This window comes from Apis laboriosa, unplaced genomic scaffold, assembly GCF_014066325.1.
Source record: "Apis laboriosa isolate Shangri-la unplaced genomic scaffold, ASM1406632v1 scaffold47_cov149, whole genome shotgun sequence".
NCBI classification, from domain to species: Eukaryota; Metazoa; Arthropoda; class Insecta; order Hymenoptera; family Apidae; genus Apis; species Apis laboriosa.
The window spans coordinates 1,010,588-1,034,823 of record NW_025223437.1 but is presented as its reverse complement, the minus strand read 5'-3'; the positions used below and the strand labels follow the sequence as shown (position 1 = coordinate 1,034,823).

At 31.5% G+C, this 24,236-nt stretch overlaps 1 protein-coding gene across 5 annotated transcripts in view; it reads right to left on the bottom strand.

The window, feature by feature from the left end:
* LOC122716615 (neuronal PAS domain-containing protein 2-like) overlaps positions 1 to 24,236 on the bottom strand; it is a 69,660-nt gene that overhangs the window by 38,084 nt on the left and 7,340 nt on the right. For 3 of the 5 annotated variants that reach the window (XM_043939875.1, XM_043939876.1, XM_043939874.1), the window contains exon 2: positions 18,350 to 18,442. In XM_043939875.1, coding sequence (XP_043795810.1) covers positions 18,350 to 18,426 — 77 coding nt within the window. In that variant the 5' untranslated portion in view covers positions 18,427 to 18,442. Of the gene's footprint in view, positions 1 to 16,014; positions 17,747 to 18,349; positions 18,443 to 24,236 lie in introns of those variants that run through there. The other 2 variants (XR_006347059.1, XM_043939873.1) reach the window with 1 other exon arrangement.

Sequence of the window (24,236 nt, the reverse complement as noted above, 5' to 3'; positions counted from 1 at the left end):
TCATAACTTCAATTTGAAATTTTTCTTTTTCATTGCCCACGATCCACGTGTGAATATATCAACCATCTCTTTTTTAAAATTAGAATCAAACATAAGCTACTTCACCGAGCGTATTACTTTTCCTCGAATTAAAATCAAATATTGCAAACTTAACCTAATCTAACCTAACTTAACCTAACTTAGGCTATTTCACGTTATCCACGATTAGAATTGAACATTAACCCGTTGGAAAAGTAACTAGTTAAAAATTTTTAGAATAAAATTACTTCAAATAATGCTTGAATAACATTTATTCAAGTAATTATTATATTAATTCGCTTTTAGTATAACCTCAACCGTTTGCCATTACAGTTATTTGCGATTATTACATTTTAAACGATAAATTATCGAAGTAACTTCAACTATTAAATTTTACTGATGGGCATCGTGTATGAAGCACAAAGGTCTCACTGTTGCTCAAATCTGCAGATATTACGGAATTTGAGTATAGATTATGAAATTAGTCAAATGTAGAGTAACGATATATCGATTCGATATCAATGTTTCGATAGATATAGGATTAAAGGAGGATCACGATAAAATTAGTCAAAAGGTAACGATATATCGATTGTATGTCAATGTTTCGATAGATCTGTAGATTGGATAAGAATCACGATAAAGTTAGTGAAAAAAAATAACGATATATCGATTGAATGTCAATGTTTCGATAGAACTGTGATTCGATAAGGAGCACAATGAAGTTAGCCAAATGTAAAGTAACGATACATCAATTGGATGTCAATGTTTTGATAGAACTATGATTGGATAAGGACCACGATGAAGTTAGCCAAATGTAAGGTAACGATACATCGATTGGTTGCCGATGTTTCGATAGATTTGTGATTGGATATCGATCCAATCGATTGTTTCGACAGATCTATATATAATCGAATAAAATAAAATTTTGGGAAAAAAAAAAGGAGCATAGCAAAAATGGAATACACAATTGTAAATGTTGTGAAATCAGTTGATACTATTTTTTAAATGAAAAATGAATAAATGCATATGAATGAATAAATTAAACGATAAAAATAACTAATCAGTTAAAAAAAGAAAAATAGTGACTTGTAAATCTATGAAATGCCTCCCATTCTTGATTACATACCGCATCATGCATTATTCAAAAAAATTTTCCATTTTGATTGAAGTAAATTTATAAATAGATGTATAAACCGCTTATTTATACTTTGCAAATCGATAGTTGAATAAAAATGAATTTCCACATCACGGAAATACGTTTATCTTTCCTGTCGCGTTCTATTTCTTTACACAAGATTCGAAGGGACGAACTTTACTCGGATGACTCGATGGTAAAACGGTTAACCGATGATAACGATTTATCTACCGTTTACGGCATCTTTTTATAGACGCTTTTATAGCCTTCCTAAGTATTTTCTTTTTATATTTCGAGATTAAAGTTCATAGACCTGATGACAACCGGCCAAAGAATTTTTAGCCCTTCCTTCTTTCGAACAGAGATAGGTAAGCTTCTGAATAGGTACGATACGTAATGTCTCTAACTGGAATTTTTAGCCTTGCATTTTTAACTTGTCTATCGTTATCCCTTCCACTTCGCCAAACTTTCAATGTTCATAATTTCTGAACCAATGAATTCCAAATTTAGAACCATTATATTCCTACATGTTTAGAACTATTCATCGAATATTATTAGAAAATATATATAAAATATATATAAAAAAAAATTTAGGAAAGTGAAAAAAATGGAAAGTTATCGAATGGAATTAAAAAAAACAGTATACAACAAATGTCGATCTCCTGATATATTTTTTTTTCAATGAAAAAGAATTATCTTTTTCATAAAAAAAAAAAATTACATCAAGTCGTATTTTTCAAACAATGTTAAGTTCTATTTGAAATATTTTTTATAATAATAAATAATTCGAGTGGGTAAATTAAAATTTCAAATGGCACGTATTCAAGCGTTTTATCGACGAGCCTTTTTTTTTTTCCCAAAACAAATCAAGTTTACGATATCAATACGTAAATAAGTACGTAACAAATCGCAAATTTTACGACAAAAAAAAAAAAGAAAAACGGAAAATTTATAAAATATAATGAATCGTAATCAGTTTACAAGAATTTCATTCCGTTTGCGTAAACAAAAAATCGTAAACAAAGTGCAAGTTATCACGCTATCGATCAAGATTATATTCCTGTTCCTTGAAAAACAAATCAAAAATCTTGAAGCGAAACGTGTTATTCGTGCACGAACAAAGGTGCATATCTATACTTCGTATATATCGAGCACCACCTTCGATTTATCAAAGTCGAGTTGTGCCTTGCCAATAATACTTCTTCAAATTTTCTTATCGCATCTATCAATATTCATTAACCGGAGATAACAGGCCGTTAACGATAAAAATCGAAATATTATTCAAAGAACTCAGGAAACGAATAAGTTGATGTTAAATGAAAAATTAACGCTTTATGTTCAATATGAATCTCTTTTTAAATTTTCTCTTTTTAAAAAAATTTGTTTTTTGAAATTAGATTTAGAATTGTTCATCACTTGATATTGCAAATTATTTCAACTCTGAAATTTTCTTCTCAAATTAAACGTTATACAAAAACCAATTAAGATTAAAAATGTAAAATTTTTAGAATAAATCTCGAAAGTACGGAAGAGTGTTGTTTCCATTTTTTTAAAAAATGTAAAATTAAAAATTAAAAATTGTTTTCGACTTCTCTAAACGATACGTAATGTGTTCTCTAAACAGTATATATACATATATCGTTTAATTAAAAAAAAAAATTATTTACAGTAGTTTCGAAAAGGCTTTTAACATTTCATACAGATCACTATATACTTAATTTCATCATTTTTTTTCTTCAATAGCTATTCAATCTACCGCATCTAATGCAAAACTTAGCCACACGTGCATTCATTTTTAAGGGTTGTTACCCTCTACTAAAAAAAAAAATAGTAGGGATGTAATGAACATAGTCCTTTCCTTTTCGATGCACAAGTCTATCTATATCCTCATCGCTTTATATCGCTTAATATGTACTTACTTTGGAAAATTTAAAATTAATTTCGTTCAACAAAACTTGGTTTGATAACTTCACTTTTTCTTTAATATTTTTGTTATTTCATTTTTTTCTATAATATTATATGTAGAATTATATGTAGTTTATGTATAATTATTATTGTAGTTTTTCCGATGTATTTGTATTGATACCTTTTCTGATTCTTGCACTATTTTTCTTCTATCGTTTTAATTTTCTTTTCTTTCTTTATTTGTTATATTTTAATAATTTTTTTTTTTTATTATTCGAAAGATTGAACCGTATCTCGTTTCTAAAAATCCTATTATGATGAAATTGCTTTTCAAATGTGAAAATTTTTCATCACGATAGGATGTATTCCGAAGGTATTATGACGGGAAAACTCATGGAATAATAGACTAGCTCACTACTAATTCACAATAGGCACTGTCTACGGAATATACCAGACATCTACATTAGTCACCGAATGGATCCTGTTCATGGTAGATAATAGTCGTCAAAAGTTTTACTTCACAATACAGAGGAGATATTAAAGCCTTGTCATTCAAAGGAATTGAATACATAGAGATTAATAAAAATTTATGTGAAAAATTCTATGAATCATCACGAGATCGATATTTTTTTATTTCAATTGTTGATAATTCGTTTCGCGATACTTTCAATCTTTCTTTTAAAACATTATTATCGATAGCATTTTCTGTTCTTTTTGTCTTTTTCTGTTCGTCGAGAAATCGATCAGAGTTGCAAAGAACATTTAATGTTATAACTTAATATACGTAATACTCACGAAAAACATCAGAGCCTTTATCCGTCTTATATCCATTTCTACCTTAGGCTTCCAGGGCGATGAAGCGAGAGAAAACATGGAAAAATCTCACGGACGCGAGCAAGCAATCGATCATACGACACTCGACACGTTTGTTTTCGCTTACAATGAACGTTCCCGTAACGATTGCACGTCTCAGGCAAAATTTCTTGCGCGGTACGAGAGAAATAAGTCAAGGCCTCTTAAGTCTTATCTACCGGTGCACGAAACCGAGAAACTTTCCGCGGCCATGTTTCAACTATACCACATCGCATTACCACGAAGCGCGCCTATTCTGCAACTTTCTAGACGATGCAGTCGTGCCTTCGCGCAAAAACAGTTGGAAAAATCTACACTAGTAAACTGTTAAACTTTTTTTATATTATTTTATACTTCACAATTTCTTACTTTGAAGAAAAATCACTAATTTATGACTTTTCCATCTATTTGATCATGTGACATATGATCACGTGACTATTATGGTGCTCATCGATAATTGTCAGTAGACCTGCTAGTGACGCCTAGTGGACATCGATGATAAACGGATATATGGTAATAATCGATCCGAAAGGTACATTTTCACGAATAAATCCATGTTATTTGATTCGTTCTAACATAATAATTCTAACATAGTAATATTTAATATTATTTTTATCATAAGATTCTTAATCTGTTTTAAACAATTTCGTAATAATAAAAAAAAAAAAAACTAAAAAGGAAAATTATTTTTTCGATTCCATTATATGTATCAATATCGCTCAAAAAAATTTAATAATTAAAAGAATATATTATAATTATAATTATATGCTAGATATTTATATTTCTTTTGTACTTTCTTTTTGAGTTTTATAGTTTTTTTTTCTAAAAAAAAATATTTTAGCGTTATAAAATATTAATGTCGGGAATATTTCATGCCAACACCTAATAATTTAGATAATTAGTACAATTAACGATAATGTTTAAAAATTATTTCCAAAATATAATTAAATTCAGTTTTTGAAATAAAAAGAAATCTTAAATTTTTAAAAGATTTTAAAAATCTTTTTAAAATTTTTTTAAAATTAATTTGTTCCTTTCTTTGTGTTTTTACATTCAAATACATAGATTACGTCAAAACATAAAATTACAGTTCCGTAAGCACGTGGCATATGCAATTGTGCAAATATAAAAATCTTAATTAGAATAACAATCAGAAAACTTTGACCGAAATACACATGAAACGACATGTAAACGACAAATATATACGATTATCGTTGAATTTCTGCGTTCCATTAACAAAATGATCAAAGTAATTTTATATTGCACTAGATCGACGTGTTAAATCGGCTTTGGAAACATCGAAAAGTAAAGAGGTGAATCGGAAACAACAGAATGAGCGAGGGTCTACGTCAGGTGTTTCGAACAAATACAGAATGAGATTTAGAAAGAGAGGGACCATCGAATACGGAACATTGGCGCGAATAAATATTGTGGTAGGATGAGAGAAGTTGCGGTAGGACCTTGAACCTGTTGCGTAAGAAGCGGACTCAGGTTTGTTCAGGAAAGTTTCGTTTTCACGGAAAGTTGTAACCGATGAAGTATGGCGCAGTCGTAAAATCGGTCATTGTCGTATTATAATTATCCTATCTATTTCTACCATATATAATTGTATATATATTTAAAGTAAACAAACATTACTTTTTTGTGTTAGAAACTAAAATTTTAATTCATGTATAATTTTTAGTAATTTTTAGTAACATGAGTAAACATGTTTGCGATCAATAATGATACGATTTTGCAAATGGTAAAAATAGTAGGATTGATCATATGAAAAAATAAAAAAGTGAAATAAAGAAATCTGATCTGGCAAAACCAGTTATTATGTTAATTTTTTTCCACTTTTTTTTTTTTTAATTTCACGATAATTTTTCAGAGAATGATGTCGGATGATGTAATGTAAATTTGTGATGACCATAAGTATAAAGATACTATATGTAATGATATTTATTATTTAATCGTCGAAGCATGGAGATTTAAAATTGAGAACGAAAAGTTTTAATTAAAACAGAAAAGGAACATATTTTTTCACACTATTGCCCTGAGAGAAAATGGACGCACATGCAGGACGTATTAAATAAACTGAGCGATCGCTTGTATTATAGATATACCAGCATAGGAACGAGTTTCTAGAATAAACTTAATTAAAAAGTGCAACGAAAAGGAAAAAAGATAGATTGTTATAAAAAGTTTTACATTCACCTGTATGTTGTTCGAAAACGAAAAAAAAATACATATATGTATATAGGTCCAATTTCAAATGAAATCATCGTTCACACGTGTTTAATCCAAATAAAAAGAAAATATATCGATCAATTGGACATGATAATATTTAAAATGGAAATAAAAAATTATTGAACGAAAATTTTTATTCATGTTACGTTTTTCAGAGATGCGAGTCAGATGACATAATATATATTAACATTATTTTTCATCTTTCTTGGCGATATTGTAAAATAAAAATCTTTTACGTAAAAATGCAAATAGAATATCGATAGAAAAAAAAGAAAAAAGGCAAAAAGAAAAATTTGCAAAAAATTGAAATTCGCAAAAAATTTTGAACATGAACAACATGTGTTCAAAAGAAGAATCGAAGCATGAAAAAAAAACTCATACGGACGAAATCGATATATTATTTTTGTATATTGACTTAAAATAAAATATATATAACTATTTTTCCTAGATCTGTTTACAAAGTTTAATGACGCAAAAATGATAAATCGAGCAAAATTGTCACGTTCTAGAAACAACACATCTAAGAAAATCATCGGTATTTCTTTGAAAGAAAGGTATGCAATTCTTTTCTCTATCAAAAGTTCTTTTTCGCTCACTTTTCGAAACGTGAGATTAAATGTAACGTGTTGAAATTCTTGCAGATGTTCACATGTTTCGCATCGCGTAATGATAGATGACTTAGCCACTAAATAGCAAATACAAGATAATCCTCGTGTAACAGAGAGGTTAGATTCCAGAAAAATGTCGCGTTGTGCGATGTTTGGATTATATACAACAAAAATTTGTTTATATTTCTTATTTTCTTATAGAAAATAAAATAGAAAATAAAACAGCGAAAAGAAAAAAGAATATGATATTTTAACTTGTTGTTTCTGAACTTATTTTTTTAAAATTCCACGAAAATTTCCGCTTCATGTATATATATAAGAATCATATCAAAATACGATAATTTACTCATTACCTGTGAACAATGAAAAATATCTATCGATTGAAAAAAAATATATTAATTTTCTAGATTAAAAAAATATTTATCGATAAGATGATAACAAATGTCAGCAATGAATTGCTTACGCGATTATTGCAACTGTGTACACTACCATAATCTTTTAAAATGGCGCAAACAATTAATAATATAACAATTAATAATAATCGAAATTGATATATGATCGATAAAAATCTCGATTATGCGTTAAATAGAGAATAAGTTTATACGGGATCACTTTTCACTATAAATATATCATTTTTAGTATTAATCCAGATTTTTATCGAAAATGATACTTCGTATTTACGAAGAACATTGTAAAACAATGCTCTGTTTGTTCAATTGAGCATAATTAACCTAATTGGTTATAAAGTTGAAACATTTTATTGATGACCATTATGAATTATACCAGTACGTATAAAAATTTTTTCGATAATCTTTTGAAGAATTTTGTAACGATTTTACAATAATTTTCGTTAATACGTTCTTAAATCGGTGAATCTATTATATATCAAACTCTTCCGTTAAGATATCCTAATATTATATAATTTTTCCATTAAGATATCTATAATTTTTCCAATCATCCGAGAAAACTGACTATTTTCTTTAATTCTCCTTGATTTTTTCGAAAACTTTATATGAAGAAGCGTAATGTTTTATATGAAAAAAAAGTTAGGTTAGATTAACTTAAATTTACATAATTAGTTTTATTTATACAAATTTAATGATTTTTATTTTTATATAAATAATTTATATAAATAATTTTTATTTTATATAAATCGTAGAAGTGATTTCCCTTTCGATTCTATTATATATTTTAAAAACATCTCGTATGATATAAAGATAGATTAATTATAGGTTCGAAGCCAAATTGCATAACGGAAAGAACGAGAGCAGAAGAGAGACGAGAAGAAACAAAAACAGAGGTTGCAATTTTCATCGCCAACATGATCGTGACGCGGTTCAAGTTCACGGGTAAATTCGGTTATTCCCGAGCCAGTTAACGAACGAACGTGTTTTCGATGCATCGCGAATCATCGTGCATCATGACGTAGCTAACCTCCAAATATCTCGAATCTGCTTTAAGAATAACCATTTCCATTTTGCTCGCGCTATTCTCCTTTCGACCTCGAATCGAATCGACGTGAAATTCGATTCTTCCATCGATCACCAACTCTTCTGGTTTCATTCCTTCCTGATTCTTCATTGATTTCTGATCACCTCGATCTTTTTTCTTTTCCTTTTTATTCTTTCCTCCCTCTCTTTCTCTCTCTCTCTCGTTTTTTCCTCGATATCTGTCTGTCCTCGACCGTGCAGGAATGCACACTAGCGATTCGCTTCGACTAAAATAGTGCGTGATGGCATTCGGATAACGTTTAAAGAAGTTTCGAGAAATATTTATGGAAAAATCAAAATTTTTTCTGTAAACAAAAAGATAATGAAATAAAACATTAAGTTCGAAAATATAGATATCAAAAGAAAATTGGAAAAAGAAATGTGAACTGATTTAACTTTGTTGTCCATTTCTAACCTCTTTCTGTACTGATATAACGATACAGTTTATAGTGCATATTTCTGCTATGTTTCATTAATATATTGACTTTTTCTGTACTGATATCCAGTGATATAATATATAGTGAATAGTTTTTGTTATGTTTCGAATATATATATATATATATATCTTTTTCAGGCATTCGATTCTATTTTTCTTTCGATTTTTTTTTTTGACGAAAAAAATACTTTACCACATAAAAACATAATGTATCTATGTTAAAATAATCGTAAATAATTTTCAATAGGATAGAAAATTGATATTGTTATCAATCAATATTTATAATTATCAAATATTATAACGATTAATGATTTTTAACAACAATCTATCCAAATAACGTTAGCGATCGAAAATAGAAAAATGCTTCTTCTCATTATAATAATAATGCAAAATATAATACTTCTTTTTTTATCTTTTACCTTGCAACTGTTATCAGTAAATTTTTTCTTCAAAACAATTCATTGACGCAATAATATTGTGTACAATTGCGCTAATTGTCTCGTTAGTGGAACATCTTCGTTTCATTAAATAATTCCCGCAACGAGAGAAATTACGATCGACTATCTCGATGAATATTATCCAGAACGAAACGTGTATTCATTAATTCGTATTTATGTCTCGATGAAACGAGATGCACAATTGTATCTTAATTAAGCTAGATATTCAATAAAATATTTGCACACTATTGTATTTATTATTGCATTTACATATTAATTAATTAGATCTAAATATAAATATATTTCATAATTAGCTACAAATTTTCATATAACTGTATATTTTATAATCAATTATATTGCGAAAAATAATACGTTAGATAAAAATTTGTATATTCTTTATCTTCATTTTTCGAAAGTTTTTTATCATTTTTTCATTTCGACTAAAATGGTATAAAACACGATAACAAAACGTTTCGTTCAAAAATAAGAGCATATAATATTTTATTATACGTTGTACGGCAATATCGAGCAATACACACAAAATTGCTTTTTTATTCTTATTTGTTTTTACAGAGACAATATTCATCAACAAACAAATCGAGAAATCACAATTCATCATTGATCCATCTCTATCGCGCGCATAATATTTATCATCTTCTTTGCCAATGTATTTTCAATAATAATTTATCATGCGAAGATATTTTCGAAATATGCATCGAATGAACTCTCCACGTGTATCGTATTACACGTGGCAAAAATGAACTAAATCATAACCATGTTAAAAACGCACTTTTTTCTTTCCAATCGTTTCAATTATATTTTTATCCTTTCGATATAATAATATTATCAAACAAAAAACAGTTTCAACGATTGTCTGATAACATAAAATATCTTACCTTCGTTTCAAAAATTATACATAGAAATTTCATTGTCGTTGTCGCTTTTGTTGTCGTTAAATGACATAATTGAGGATCTTGTAACGGAAGAAGAACCATTTTTTTTATAATTTTAACAGTTATCGTTATATAAAAAATTTTACGTCATGTGGTGTAAGCTAGTATCGAGGATCTGATTTTTCCACTTTTGTGTATAAATGACGTTTTGGTGTTTCAATATGAAAATAATTATTTCATACATTCTTTTTAAAGTGACGAAAAAGATAGTATTTACAATACTTTCAAAATAACAGTATCATAACCTCAAAATCCATACGAACTTATCAAACGACGAATATGCAATCAACGTTTTTTAGAATCTAATTATATAGTTATGAGAAACGAATAAAATAGCACGAGTGAAAGTAATTATATTCGAGCTTCATAGTCGAAACGCTCAAAGGGAAATTTTTCCCCTTAGGGGAATTCTTGCATTTCTAGGTTAACTCTGATCAGTGCAACGGTATTTTTACGATCCGACAATGAGATTAAAAAAAAAAAAAGGCGCAAAATCGAAAAATGATAAAAAAAATTTCATCCAAATTTTCATTTTATTAGTCTCAATTTTTTTATTTCCAAAAAATGTCCCGTTTTTTACGAGACATAAATCTTTCATTCGCAATGCGTAAAAATGAAATCTTCTGTTTAAAGTTCATTCACGTATGTTTTTTCCATTTCGGAAACAGACACGAGACGTGATACAATGGAAACTCATTGAAAACGACATTGATCCACCCACGATTCAAGCGTTTCGCTAGCTGTCGTCTATCCGCACGAGCAAGTGTTGCATTGATTCCGTGTTCACAAATCAATGTTTCCCAACCTTTCCCGTATAATAATCAAATAATCTTTCTCTCTCTCTCTCCCTCTTTCTCTCTCTTTATTCATTCAACTATCATTCGAAATACAATTTTTCAACTATTCTATACCGATCTATATGAATTTTATATGAATTTGAAACAATGAAGAAATACATCGTTCGATTTCCACTGGAAAATTTATTCTATGTAGATTCGCGACGAACGATTCAAGCTTTAACTTCTTCCTGCTAAATATTTATACAAACGAATCAATGTGACGTCCAGTTGCGCGGACATGAATGAATTATCAATAAATAATTACGTGCTTTTGTTATAAATTTTAATAAATATACTGTGATGTATTTTGATATAGATAGCATTCGGAAGATTTTTAACGATATTTATTTTTCAAATTCTTATAATATATGGATATTTTTATAAACCAGAAGGCCATGGAATGGAAAACAACGTAAGAAGGAAAGCGGATCATAATTTTTCCTACGCAAATTTCTTCACAAAATCGAAACCAAAAATAATTATTTTAAATATTTTTCGATGCATTCGAACAATATTCCGATAAATTTAAAAAATAATGGAGGCAAAAATCGTCGATCCATTCGATCCCTCCCTGAACAAACAGGGATTCCTTCACGATCCAGGGATCTAACTTGATCTAAAATTTATATATATATAAGAGACATGAGTTTCCAACGATCGTGGATGAAGAATGTCGGATAACGAATATTATTTCCATTATCGATGGAAAACTAATTTTCAAGCGCAAACGTTCGACGTTACGTAAAGGGAAGGGGATCGTGTTACCAATCTGTGTCAAAGCGACAAGAGAGAAGCAAGTCGACAAACGTTGAAGGAGCGTAGGTCAAACAAAACTACTTTATAAAATCGGTGAAACACGGATCGAACGCGAGTCTGCGGAGAAAAAAAGTGAGCAAGGCCGACGAGTCAATCAAATCGTGCGCTTCGATTCGAAGAAGGAAGAGATGTTTCGATCCGTGACAAATGGGGAAAAAAAAAATAATAAAGAAAAGAAAAAAAACCATCGGAAGGACCATATCGATGATAATATATTGCTTTTGCTCTTCGTGTATATATATATATATATATATATAAAGAATATATATAAAGAAGAAGAATAAATAAAAAGAAAATGAAAGAATTAAAAACGAATTGTGGTTAACGCGTTGTGAATACGACGTTTAAATATTGCATAAGAAAATGAGCGATTACTAGACACTGTTCGCGGCACTAATGCAACCTTCGAAATTTCCATATTTATGGAACAAGTTTTTTTTTTTTTTTCTTTTCGGTAATAGAAGTTTTGAAAACAAACAGTTTCTTGTTTGTACTTGACGATCGTGAAATAATTTGTGAATTGTAATTTTACAATTACAATTTCGGATGTTCTTTTTTTAATCAATCTCGAATGATTTATATTAAATATTATAATGCGAAATAATTCAAGTATAGGGATAGATTCATCCGTTGGGATTTTATTATAAGAATTATGCAGATTTCTTTGAAAGATAAATAGTTTCGCATAAAATCTATCTAATCAAGGATACATCTATTAAATTGTATATTTCATTTTCGCATTTCATTATTTTCTTATTACCTTCGGATTATTTTTAGTAACATATCAAATAATTTATTCACTTCGTCTTTTAATAGAATTTTATCTTCCAAGATAAAGAAGAAAATTTTTTGAAACATATTAAGAAGGATTTAATTTTAAAACTTGTGTCACAAGGTAAAAAAAATCTCTCAATTAGAATTATTTCCCTTTAGTCAAAAAAATTTTCACGGAATTATTTACTCCTCGTGTATATATATATATATATATATATATATATTTATTTTCGATTCGATATTCAGAGATTTCAAAGGCAATCGTATATCGTGAATTAAAAGGCAAGTTATAATTATTTCTATTGTTAACAGAATTTGTGAATTTTCTTATAATTGTTACAATTTTGTCGATTAATGTTTATTTATTTATGGCATTAATAATATTTTTGTGATATTTTTCAAAAAAAAAAGAAAAAAATTAATGGACACGTTACAGAAACGAAAATAAAAATTCTAATTCGACATATTTATATAATACTGATATAATACTATCTTTTGAACTTTTGTTAATGGAATTCATCATTGAACTTGAACTCATTTTCAAATATAATTCAAATAGATAATGGGGAGATTCAGAAATTCTAATTATATAAAATATTTACATGTAAAGAAAGATATAAATATATTTTATGCAATTAATTATTTTATACTTTCCTTCGTTTGAATGGCTTCGTTTTCCAAATACGTTATCATATGCATTTATTCGAAAATAACAATGATTTGCGTTATATCAGATGAATTGCACATATTTCAATAATAATTTCACATTTTATTCTCTATATCGATATCACAATTTTTTTCTCGCCACGTGAAAAATTCTGCTAACCGAAAAATTGCAAAATTAAATCCTTGGATCGAAGAGAAGATGAATCGTTATGTGATTGCGATAATTGGATACGATATTAATCAATCCATTTTTATTTTCGTTTCAACCACTGTAACAGGCTCCATTTCCTTCTCCAAATTGTACACTTGATCCTCCGTTCGACTCGTTGGACTGGTTCATGAAAAAAAAAAAAAAACGACTCTACCCTTTGCTCTTTCCATTCAACTTATCGAAAACCACTTAAGAAATCTGCAAACGAAATCTTTGTTGCACGAATACGGAAACGACGTCGTTAACACCACGGGTGGATATTTGTAAAAGCGATCGTGGCTAATTAACTTATGCAAACTGCGCATAGCTCGCCGAAAACGAGATTTCGCACGATAAAAGAAAAAAAAAAAAAAAAATTGCACGTGCGTAATTAACTCGCAGGATACACTACGTTATCGATAAATGTAAACTTATCTAATTTTCATTGCCTAATCAGCTTGATCGCGCTTCGTAGCGCGCACAATATTAATACAAAGTATTAATAGCGGCAATCTGAGAAAAAAACATTCCATTTTTTACTTCTCGTTGCATACAATTTAACCAATACGTACAAAATAAATAAATTTCCATCGGTTAACGATTTATATACTTGAACATTAATATTCAATGCTTGTATATGGTTATGGAATCGTATATGGTTAAAATTCTTTGCAATTTGCAAGGAAAAAAAAGAAGAAGAAGAAGAAGAAGAAGAAGAAGAGGAAAAAGAAAAATAACGATAATGTTATTATACGACATATTTTAAAACGTTCCATGCAATTCTTCTAAAGTACACCTATATCTACGAACATGTTCGTATGGAAGCAAATGTTTTTTTCTATAATTGACGTCGTCGTTGTTCAACGTACAATTTCAATGTAACACTCGTATAAACATATTCGTACATTGTGTATCGTTCGTTGTAGATTTCGATTTTTGCTCGTCACGTGTAATGATATGTGTATACGCGATATTTCATACGATCTGTAATTACGATAATCGTAAATACGTTACAATTTGTAAAAAAAAAAAAAATATATATATATATGCGGATCGTTAAATTGCTAGAAAAAAAAATGTATCGTATACGATATTCATCGATATACGATCGAGTCGAACAAGGATTGTGAGATTTTACGCTATGATTTTTTTTTTTTCATTAAAATTTCAAAGAAAATTCAACGAATTTCAATTTAATCATCGAAAAAAAGTGATTAGAAAATAAAGTTGATTTACTCTTGCGTTCTAATTTTAGAAACATAACAACATGCAACTATGGTAGATGATGATATACTTATATTAATATTTTATTTTTAAAAAATACGTATCGAAAGTTCTTTGATAATATTTGAACTATTTTAAAATTAAAACTTTGCATCGTAAATAAAAGCGCACGACCGACGCACAAGGAAGGTCATCATATGAAACTAATCTGCGTCTAATGTAAAGTAGAAAAAGAGATAGGAAAAACGTTAACGCAATTATTGATCTAAGATTTTAAAATATTAAAGTTGTGGAGAATTTTTGGGTCTTTTAAAACATTAAAAAACATGAATATTAAAAAATTTTAAATTCTCTATAAATTTGAAATTAAAATTTCGAAAATTTGAAAATTAAAATCTTGAAAGTTTCTAAAATAAAAAAAAAAATATATATATATATAAACCTAAANAAAAAAAAAAAAAAAAAAAAGAAAACCAAAAGTCTTTTTAATATATTCAAGAATAATCTTAACGTAGAAAATCTTTTAAACATTTTTAGTATTTCGAGGCTAATTTTTAATGGACTAGTCTGTACAGTGTTAATCCATTACAGTAAAACTCTCCGAGGACCGTTAATACACGTTGATAATAAACATAATGTCAACTGCTATCTATGCTCGACTTGTCGGTAGAATATAGATTGCAAGGTTGAAGCAATATCGTGACCTTTGCAATCTCGGTATGCCCCAAGCTACTACGTGTTCGTAACTTGCACCGATCTCTCTTGCATTAATTTTGAAACTGATGTTGGCCTAAATACGATTACAAAAAAAGAAAAAAAAAAAAAAAATAGGAAAGCGAATGTCGATTTTTTTTCATAAAAGAAATACGTATATACGATAAACGAGCAATTGAAATCAACGAGTTGAGTTTCTAATTAACGCGTCTTTAAAACGAATATGCACGAATGAATCGCGTGTAAAAGTTACTGATCGCGCAGCAAAACAATTTGACTTTCAATTACATGTTAGATAAGTCGATATGAAAATCACAAACAAATCGATATTTTTTCATAATAGCCAATCGATTCGAAACCTTGAACTTCGATTTCATGTTTATTCTAGAACTTTATACAATTTCAAAAAGATCGAATTTCTATTTGATAAAAAATGTTTCTTTATTTACTTTGTTATTTGAATATTCAATAAGCAAGCAATATGTATTCATATGCAACTTACAATTGCGTAGTAAATGTAAATTCCGTCTTGTTTTTTTCTATCACGGTTAAATAAAACTACACTAGATCAATTACGTAACGAAAATATTTCACCCTAGCTGATGCGAGGGTTAACCTCAAAACGATTAATATTGAACCTTAACATTACACGGATTACACGCATATCCGTTCACCTTGGCGCATCCATTCCGACCTTATATGATTAACAGAACAACGAATCTGACCTTGGAATCGACAAATCCATGGTGGCGGATGAATGATGATGTTGCATCATATCTGTCGTGCCGATGATCCCCGGATGAAGCGTTTGTTGTTGTTGAGAATGCAAGTATACTTGCTCCTGTGATTTACTCCACATAGTTAACACTTTTCGAACGATACCGCGTACCAATCAATTTTGTTGAACGATGCGCGAATCGATTCAAGTACACGAATCTCTAAATTTTTTGTATATATGATCAAAGTGCAAACTGTAATTCGGTAGATTATCCTTGCGTATCATTGTACAAGAAACGAGTATCGATTGTTTAATTTGAAGATTATCTTTTAACACTTTGGTTTTTTCACTCCATAGACTATACACTTGTTAACTATGTTAATTGCACACCTGTTAACGAAAAAACTGTTGATACTTCGAACGAACGCGTTATTCAAGAAGAAACTTTTAGAACACTAAACTCTTCTTCGGCGTCGTTCGCCATATTGGAGAACGCGCAAACAGCGACGTTCAACGTTACAACTGTGATGTACCACTGTTATCGCGCGACAACTTCGCGGCTTGTTTGTTGCGCGAATTAAAATTAGCCAGGTCGCCGGTTAATCTTACTCGCACGATCGCTCGTGCTTGTTTCTTCGCGTACAGATAAAAACCTATCTATCTGTGTTGGATGACGAATAAACATTCGACAATATATCGAAATTTTGATGAAACGATGAAGAGGCACTGTTACACAGAAAAAAATACGAAAAAAAAAAAAAGAGAAACTGTTTTATCGATGGTTACGCTTTTTTCTGTTGAACCTACGATTAGTTTGTTATCCCGCCAAATCTCTGTTATTCTTTCTTTCGTGTATGAACGTATATACACTCAACGTAATGGCGATGCAATGTCAAAACTTACATTGACGAAAAAAAAAAATTGCAAAAACATACTGTTTTTTCAAGATAAGTCACGGGAAAATCACATTTTTTCGTCTGGAACGCACTAGCTTCAAACTGTCGTGACGTAACGACCGTGGTAATGATTTTTCCCGCTTGATTTAACACGCTTACGCGTTTGACAATTCCACAATACACCGATCTTCGTGAACCGAGATGTCACGTATCGAAATGGTTGCCTCTCGATTTCTGCTTAATATTTGACATTCACGCGAATTCTTCGTCGGATTCGCTTGACCTTGACACCGTGTTCTAGATCCCGGCTCAGCAGGAAATCCGTACACGAAGACACATACGGATCACAAGAGAGCATCCATCGACGAGCAGAGCAGTTACCATCAGATCAAAACGCGTTTCAGATGCATACGCTGATCTTTCTCCCCGCTCCGACGTTACATCGTGTGAAACGTAATAAAAACGAGACCCAAAGCACTATGTTACTTCGTGGAATCTCTAGCCTTGACACACTGTCCCAAATGTCTCTTAGAACGGAGAAAATATACGTAGACTATGCATTCCACGGATATAAGCCACAAATTTTATGCCATATTTCGAGTAATGACAATATGGATAGTGCACACACGAACTTTCACGATTGAACGTCGATTTCAAACAGTTACGATTTATCGCTTATCTATACAACAAACAGTGCGATTCAATTTTACAGTTTACTTTACGATAATATAGCGAATACTTATTAAAAGCATGTCAAAGCGTCAACACTTGTGTATATACGCCTCGTATATTTTCAAGAATACATATATTCATCGAAATGAATATTTGCCAAAATTAGCTTAAAGAGCGTCAAGACGCAACACGTACGATAGTCAGATGCGAACTGCCGGTGGAGCGTTACCCCCACTCTGCGTAACAATCAACGTTACCCCCCTCCACGTAGACGACCAATCGTCGTTCCCCTCGTCTTCTTCCAATGCTATCCGCGCTCAGAACGCGCAGCATGATAACAACACATTTTTAGGCGGATCCCTTGTGTAAGGCTGCTTCCACTCGCGCGATAAGAAACAAATTTTCGTCATGTGTCTTGTGCTGAATTTAAGCGCGAGAATTCGAGTATTATATACGCTCTCGCGCTAACAGAATATCCTATTAACAATATCCTTGTTCTTCATTGAAATAAATTGAACTTTCACGAATAACACAAAGAATAATAATAAAATATTATTATTTCGTTTATAAATAAACAAAAATTCTGTCGTATTTGTGGAATATTTTAATTTACAATACATTAGTACGCTCGTTTATACCGAGCATCGAACAAATTCGCACCAATCGGAATACATTTTTTTGCACGAAATAAATATACGATGGACTTGACGTGTTTATTAGTTCGAGCCTCCTCCACCTTAAGCGTGAGTTAGAATAGAAAAACTGGACTCTTACCCGTACGAGATTGTTGTTTCCGGCACAGAAGTGGAAGACAACGCGCCAGCATCATCCTCGTCCACGTCATCCTTCATTTTTTTTATTTTTTTCCTGAAATTAAATAAAACCGGATGTTATTAGTTTTGTATTATTGAAATTTATCTTTCCAAGAAATCGTTCAACATCAATGCTCGTTAATTAAACATGGGGAAAATGGATGAATGAGAAAGGAAAATTGCGCACGATGCGAAAAATTGTAAACGTTTAATTGAAACGTAAATAAATGACATCAACGCCGATACTATGATATACGATGAAAAATAAGACACGTCGGAATTGTTGCATTATATGTCGACATTATAATCAAAAGAAGATCTCATCGCAAATTATTTGCAACATTGATGATCAGACAGTTGATCGTATCTGTGACATGAAAAATATCATGAAAAATATCATGAAAATGCAGTAATACATTATAGATAATGAAGAACACGCAACCTGAAGAACGTTTTGTTTCAAACTATATAATCTTGAAACTATGACATTATTCGAAGAAAATCTATTGCATTTTTCTTTCTCTTTCACTAGCATTGAATTTATTCATTCCATACATTTGATGCCTGAAGATTGCCGCAAAGGGAAATACTATGTAGAAAATTCGACCGATGAAATGATTTTTATGGATATGCTTTTATATCGATCCAATGAATATTTTATGCAAAGCTATACTTTTTTCTTAAAATATCATACCACACCAATAGACACACTATCAATGTGAATAATCTAACGTACGAGATATATATATATATACACGTTTCCTTTTCACTTGAAAAATTTTATTCTATTCTTCTTAAAAATCAATTTCAATTTTTAAAAATTTGTTAATGTAAGTATAATTATTTTTTCTTTATATTTTCACTTTTATATCATTTCTATCGTATTTAAATATACGATTTCCATCGTATCATTTCCATCGTATTTAAATACGTTTGCTTTTAATAATAAAAAATAAAGAATAGATTATACGAATTTCTATGTACATTAAATAATTTCAGAATATCCCAATTTATATAATCTTTTACGAGAATTCGAATCAATCTAATCTAATCTAATTTCTACATATATATATCATATATCAAGAAAATTTAAAAAAATTTTAATTCAAAAATTCTGAATTGTAATTCTATAAATTAATGCAATTTTCGCATTTCTTAATATATATAAAACATATCGACAATTCAATTTCATTTCATTTAAAGCTTTATAAAAATATACGAATATTCGATAACCATTAATATTTATAAATAACATTAAACACGGACAAATGATTCGATACTTAATATCACGAACGAAACAAAAATTAATAAAACTAATAATTAATAACACTTTTAACATAACATCTTTTTTTTTTCCGTTTCAATTTTAAATCGTAAAACGAGTATCAAAACTGTGTTCATCATTTTCGAAATAGACAAATATCCATGATTCCAACGATTATTAAAATCGTCGCCGATTGGAATGAAAAATCGTTGTTCGAAACGATACAATCGGAAACGTATTGCACCTCCACTTCCACTATACCCAATATACTTTCTCTTCATCGAAATAACTTTAATCCCTGTGAGCGGCGGGGAAACGTCTTCGTGGGTGCTATTAATAATAGCAGATTCGATATAGAAACGCGTATCGTTGTGCGTACCGTAATTTGCCGGAGGGAACGATGACGTTGAATCGAAACGGACAAATGTTCGATGCAGCGGGTAATCGGAGTAATTCGAGCCACGAATAAACCGGGTGGCGTGGGCCGATTGCGTATTCTCTCGGATAACAGCGGTGATTCGAAACAATCAGCTGATGTTGCTCGGGATCAACACCACCTTTTTGTGCACGTTGCGGATTTTACCTCTGCCTCTGCGTTCGTAAAATTCTTCTTCTTCTTTTTCTTCTTTTCCGTTGAATTTCAAGTTTGCGTTTTTCAATTCGTTCGTCAACTTCGGACGAAACAAAGGATAAAGAAGAAAGAAAAAAAGAAGAAGGAACGTTGGGAAATATTTGGTTAAATTTGCTGAAAACGTTTGTTTCGGAAGTGTTTTTCGTGCAATCAGAGTGAGACCGTTCTCTTTATCATTCTTATCGATAAAGTGTGTTCTTTAATATTGAATATTGAGTTTTCGTTACAAATTACCAAATCGGGATCGATTCGACGTTGTTGTGTGTACAGTGGTTTTCTTTATATTTGATCGTCCAACTGCATTTTCTAGTCTTCTTGTAGCCTCGTACGGCAAATCGAATGTGTATGTCGTGAAACATAGGTCTCTTTGTCGTATAAAATTATTCAACGGTTTAGCACGAGACACAACAACGTATTGCGTTAGATATATTGATAGATATACAATGAACTGATTAATCTTTTAGAAAAAAAGTCGGTTAACAGACTTCTATATAAATTATACTCATATATTTAAGGATTTGCTCGTTGCGTAACATATTTTTACGTTATCTGTAATTATATCGAAGAAAAATTATATCTAATCGAATCGAATTGAAATTATATTCAACTTTATTAGATTAGACGATGGTTATTTTTCTTACGAAGCTAATTCAATTTTCTGAATACAAAATTTTCGACTCTACAAACAAAAAATTTCGAATTTATTAACTCGAATTCAAAAATGCTCTTCTTCGAATTCAAAAAATTTGCAGAGCATGGATAAAAAAAAAAGAAAAAAAAAAAAAAAAAAAGCAAAGATAAAGACAAAAACGCACGACGTACTTGAAACGATGAAGTTGCGTCAATTCGCAAGCACATACCCGATAAAAAAATTCGATTCGAATAAAGATATCGATTCAGATTTCGAATCTTATTAAAAAAGGGAATGGCGGGAAAACGGTTTCTCACACGTATTCTTTCACACGTATACGTATAGCTCGACACAGAGAGAAGCGATACACACACCCTCGTGGAATGTCTGTATCTGAGAAACTGGCGTCAGGTAGGTCTGTGTTGATACATCGGGTCGTCGACATCGTTCTACTATCGCTAGGTTTCGCTGTGTGCGCGATATACCGCATAACTGATAAGGTGGCGAGAGGTAACCTATACGCGCGATGCACTCGTTTTAAAATCGTTTCTGATCCGCTCGCGGATGAAAGGAAGGACGAGAAGGTGAGAATCTCTCGATCGGCGAAACGGCACACATTTTTCGATATCGTTGCTGTTTAATCGTATAGAACGAAATACGGAAAACTAAGATGACGAGAGATACGATTTATATATTTGCATGCAATCTAATAAGTAAATTCAATTGTATTATATTATATTTCAATTATATTATATTTTATTTATATTTTAATTAATATTATATTTCGTATTGTAAGATGACGAGAGATACGACTTATATATTTGCATGCAATCTAATAAGTAAATTCAATTATATTATATTATATTTCAATTATATTATATTTTATTTATATTCTAATTAATATTATATTTCGTATTTGAAAATAAGCAAAGATGAATTTGCTGCGAGTTTCAATATTGCTGGTTCCAATAAATATTTGAAAAATATTTCATTTTATTTTCCACGCGTGTACAAATTTCAAATTGATAAATTTCAAAAAACTTACGTTTCTTCTATTCGCCAAAATAAAAAAAAAAAACCTTTCTCTTCAAAAATTCAAACTGGCTAACCTCAAATTTATGAAATTTTCAAATCTATCGTTATACGTATATACATATATACATATACATATATACGTATATACATATATATATATATACATATATACGTATATACATATATACGTATAATATTATTGGTGAAAATTGGCAAGATTCGTCGTTGCTCTCCCCCCTCCCGTAACACGTTTGCAGAGACGGAGGATGGAACACGACAACGATTTTAACGGAGAACGGACGCGTATTACGTAGTTTCTCGTGTGTTTTTTAATAGGGAGTCGAGGCGAAGGTAGCGGTATCGAGCGGGCGAAAGAAACAAAGAAAATACGAAACACGGTGTGCATGTTGTCGTCGCCGGTAATATCCACCCGTCTAGACACTAGACTCTTTGTTCGTTCAGGGGGCTGATTTTCGGGGGGGTTGTTCCTGGTCGAGCGTAGGGTAAACCGTGGAGGAATGCACGAGTCTAGCGGGAAAAGAGGAGAGGGAAAGGCGCGGAGAGGAGGACAGAGGTCGAAAAGGGAACGCGTTAAGGAGGGAGGGAGGGAGGGAAGGATGGTTACACGAGGATAACCCCGAGGTGTGCGTGTGCATGTGTTCGGTCTGGCCGACGATCGACACGCTCCTGATCAACCACGACGAAACTCTGTGGGCCGTGTCGGTGCACGCGCGACCGCCCGTCGTTTCCTCCGCTCTTCTTCTCTCGAGTAGCGCAACCGTTAACGACGATCACCTACCGATTCACTTTTACTCTCTCCTCTCTCTTTCTCTCTCTCTCTCTCTCTCTCTCTCTCTCTCTCTCTCTCTCCGATTATTATTTTGCGAATCATCCGAAATGCCCCTTCCTTTCCTTCCTCGTTCCCTGCTCTTCGATCGATATCCATTCAAAGGGTGTCTCTGATCATCCGCCGTGTGCTCGTTCGATGCCCGAATGCCTCGCGCGAATCGAAGAGCTTCGCCGAGCTTTTCGAGGCAAGCAATGAGGAAAAAGTGTTTTTTTTTTTTTTTTTTTTTTTTTTTTTTATTTGTTCAGTGGAATCGATTAACATTAACGACAATGATCGTGGCAAGTGCGATAATAGCAAGTGTGATAATGAGTAATTAAAGCGTATAATTTTCATTAAGTAATTGCCGTTATCGCGAATCGTTGAGTAGAGTGGAAAAATAAGGCCTGGTCATCGTAGATCGATAGACGAAAGTACGATGTATCTTGGATTGGTTGGCGGACACCGGTCAAAATAGATAAAAGAAAAATTGGTTGCCTTAAAATGTAAGACGATAGTACAAGATTTTGACTCAAGAACGTGTTAAACTGCATGCCGATTGTCTGTCCCATTGAACGGGACAGTACGGTAAGTACAGTTGGCACTATAAGGACTCGAAGATAAAGAATAAAAGGTTAGAAGCATCGAGACGATGTGTTCAGCGTTCGATCGAGGACTCGTGTTAATTACATGGACTCGCTTCAATTACATGTCAGGTCAATAAAATAGGAGTTATTTAAAATCAAAAATCGTGCGATTGGCAATTTTTTTCATCAACAATTTTGTTCGTCCTTATTCATCGGTTAGGGAAATGGATGAAAGGTGATAAGGCGATGATTATCAATATAGGAACAAAGGGACCTAGGCTAACGGTCGTCAACGTACCCGTGAGAGTTTTTTCTCACTTTTACAGTGACTTTTATATCTCTCGTTTCTCCTCCTCTTCTTTCCTCCTCCATCAAAACTTTGGCATTCTGTAAAATTCTTCAACCGCATCTTCCGTTTCATCGTTAACAGCTCCTTCGAGAATCCAAGTGTCCTTATATAAAAGGAAGTTTACACAGATCGATGGAAGGATGGGGATCGTTTGTTTTGGTAATCGAATGGATAAGTTCGGTAACTCTTCTTCTCCCTTTTACGTCTCGAGGCAACGAGCAACGCTCGTGTTCGTTCGCGGAAATGTAATCGCGAAACTTCACCAACAGACTTTATAGATATCGCGGAGATTTCGCGCGTACGTGTACGTATCCCTGTGTGAGAAACGGAATAAAAAGAGGAAGAGAGAAGGTTGGGGGAGGAGAGGCAGGACAGAGGCAGAGTCCTTTGCCCCTGAACCACGGGGCAAGACGTACACGTGGAACGCTATCCCCAGCGATATGTCGTGTTTCGAAGGATCAGGCAACGCTCGATATTAACTCTCTCTCTCTCTCTCTCTCTCTCTCTCTCTCTCTCTCTCTCTCTC